Source organism: Histoplasma capsulatum, genomic scaffold, assembly GCF_000149585.1.
Source record: "Histoplasma capsulatum NAm1 scaffold_1 genomic scaffold, whole genome shotgun sequence".
NCBI classification, from domain to species: domain Eukaryota; kingdom Fungi; phylum Ascomycota; class Eurotiomycetes; order Onygenales; family Ajellomycetaceae; genus Histoplasma; species Histoplasma mississippiense.
In genome coordinates this window covers 7,035,443-7,038,286 of record NW_001813982.1, presented here as the reverse complement: position 1 = coordinate 7,038,286, position 2,844 = coordinate 7,035,443, and the positions used below count along the sequence as shown (strand labels likewise).

The following is a 2,844-nucleotide window of genomic DNA, read 5'->3' as shown; positions in this document are numbered from 1 at the left end:
GATTGTCATGATGATTTGCTGAAGTCAGGTTGCGACAGCAACGGCGGGCCCGCGCTAACTATATCGGGTAGTCAGCTTCACTAAAATCTTGCGAAGTCTCAGATTTTTTATCTCTGACTTCAAACCATTGATCTTCACACTCGTGGGATTCTTTTTGGTGCCCCGATGCACATTAAATTAACGAGCTTGCCAAAAAGCTTTATTGTGGACTGACCCATTTGGCCCGAAATGATGTCCCACATTCCAGAAACCAATGTCAAGCGCAAATGGGTGACTATCGAACAAACATTCTACAATACGGGCACTTGGGCACTGCAACTTATCTACCTGATCTACAAGTATGGGAATTTTCGCGCAAGATCGATAGAGGTAAATTCCGCCTTTTGAATATATTTATTCTATTCCCTATCGCTAATATAAAATGAATAGTGCCTTCACTCGTCCTTTACGGCCATGTCAATTGTGCCTTTGCTGCTCCAGAGCCGTCGGGCGCTTGGAGTCTGATCCACAATAGCAGCGGGTTGTTGACCAACAAAGACGAGGATGATTTGTTGAAAATTAGGCCGGAACTGGCTCCGGCATTGGACCTTTTCCGTCGACATGAAGCATCATCTCGTGCTATCACTGCTGCTGTGACCAAGTTCGATCCTCAAGTTTCCAACCTCCTAGCAGTCGGAAATGCGATTAACTTTGACCGCCGTGGCGGCTACGATTCCACGGTTCCAATAGCAGCTCTCATTAGTAGTGATTCAGCTGTGTCCATTCAGCTTGTGGAATTGGAAGATGAGGAAATCGCGTGGCCCCCAGATAGTGATCGCCTGGCTAAAATCCCTACTTTCCATACCCGTGGGAGGGCGCGGTGGGTGGGGACTGCTGGCCCTGTACAACAAATATGCTTTGCGGAAACTGTGGATGAAAAAAGTACATGGTTGGCTGTGCGGTTTATACAGTCCACGATTGTATTTCGTCCCCAACGGAACAAGCTTTCGCTTTCTGCCCATTATGATGATATGAATTTTATGCGTGAAAATCTGGCGGATACCCGTTTGGATGCTAATCCGATCCTTAGCATCTCCGTTTCCGCAACTGGCGGTGTCCCACACGCTGGTATTACGTTTAACCCTTGGTATCAACAACAGATAGCGATTGTCGATCGCTTAGGAAATTGGACGGTTTGGGATATAGGAAAGCAGCGCCATAGTACATATTGGTGTGCAGACCGCGGTCAATCAGGCAGGCTGTACCCAGAGGAAACTCCACATTCTGATGAATCTTTCCAACGAGATCATTATGATGGATGGGCTGCTATTTTATGGGTGGGAAATATCCATAAGTTGTTGGTTTGCGACAGACGGAATATTGCCTTGTATCGAATAGACACTGATCCCGTGCAGCGCCATACGATTGACGTTGATATTCAGCGGGAGTCTGAGTGGATTTTGGACATTAAAAGGAGCCAGTCCAACCTCTCGAATATATTTGTTCTTACAACAACGCAGGTACTTTGGCTGCATGTCAATTCCGATGATTCCTCATCACGCAATCAGGGAGGAGATAGTCGGGAATTTACCATTTTACTCTCTTGGCGCCATTTCAGGGATCCTGAAGATACCAGCCTTCAATTGGCCCCAATGCTGGTGCAAAAATGTACTGTCTTTCAACCCCTTTAGACTTGGGTACGTTTCCCTGTAAGAATTTTGCTAACATAAATGTAGCTTTCTCCCTCATTTTGTACTCGCGACTCAACAGTTTAGCACAAGTCTTTTGTTTTGCCTTTTCTCCAGAGGACTCATCCATTCCAGTATCAGTCGCTGATCCGTTCTTCCTTCCGCTACCTACTGGCAGCAGCGATGACGAGAAATTTTTGGAGTCCTTGCCCGAAGACTCTTATTTTTCGTCTTTGATATTTCAGCCAATCTTAGACTCCAGCATCGCCGATCCCACAAATGACGGCAAAGCCCTTAGTCTTGTCAAATTTATGGGTCAGCGCTCCAACTTGGAAGTTATTGAGGCTTTATATGTCGCGAGGGCAGATGGTGGGGACGAAACTTACGAGCCATTTAGTTCCACTCCACCACGGTTGAAAACCGAGAAGAGTGCAAAACGTGTTGGTGATGATGATGATGATTTCATAGTGGATGATTTGAATGAAGTAGTCCTACCACTATCCTATGAGCGGAGGAATTGGAATACAAATATTGAAAATACCCGGGGACAGCCAATACGTGCATTTCCATATGTTGAGAACTGGGTTGATATCTATGGGCTGGCTTCTGCGGCTGTTACTGAGCAAATAAGAAGCAGAGGGAAGTCAACTATTTCCGACAAGAAAACCCAAACATTCTACCATTGGCTGGAGGATTTGAATAGCAACTTTGGGAAACTGGTTCTGGGCGATTCACCACTATCATCAAACTGCAGAACAATGTTTGTGTACTCCTTCCTCTTTGTATCGAGCGATGGCAATTCTAACCACGTTTACATATAGGCTTGATATTGTCCCGACCCCTCCGTTTTTGGATGACATCGATCGAAATACCCACGATTTTGACCAGTTTTTGGCACGACTAGCGGATCCTATGCAAAATATGCTACCCACTGGATACGAAGTCACTCATATACCAATTTCTTATATCTCATCCTCAAATGTAGCAATACCCGATCATGTTTCCAACCGCACAACACCCGCAAACATCACTAATTTCTACGACTCCCTTGTCCGCGACTGGCTCTTCCCGCTCCCAGGTGACTTCCCAAATAAGATCCGAATGGCCAAAGAAAAGATCATACGAAACTAACGGTATGCAATTAGTACTCTCAAGAATAGTTCTAATTAGACGGAAT

At 45.5% G+C, this 2,844-nt stretch overlaps 1 protein-coding gene across 1 annotated transcript; it reads left to right on the top strand.

The window, feature by feature from the left end:
* Nucleotides 1-228: 228 nt before the first annotated feature.
* HCAG_02003 (predicted protein) lies at nt 229-2,798 on the top strand (the record flags this gene model as incomplete). The annotated part of the gene is made up of 4 exons (XM_001544906.1): nt 229-338; nt 515-1,499; nt 1,913-2,427; nt 2,489-2,798. 4 exons carry the CDS (start codon nt 229-231, stop codon nt 2,796-2,798), a joined length of 1,920 nt encoding a protein of 639 aa, XP_001544956.1.
* Between the last annotated feature and the right edge of the window lie 46 nt (nt 2,799-2,844).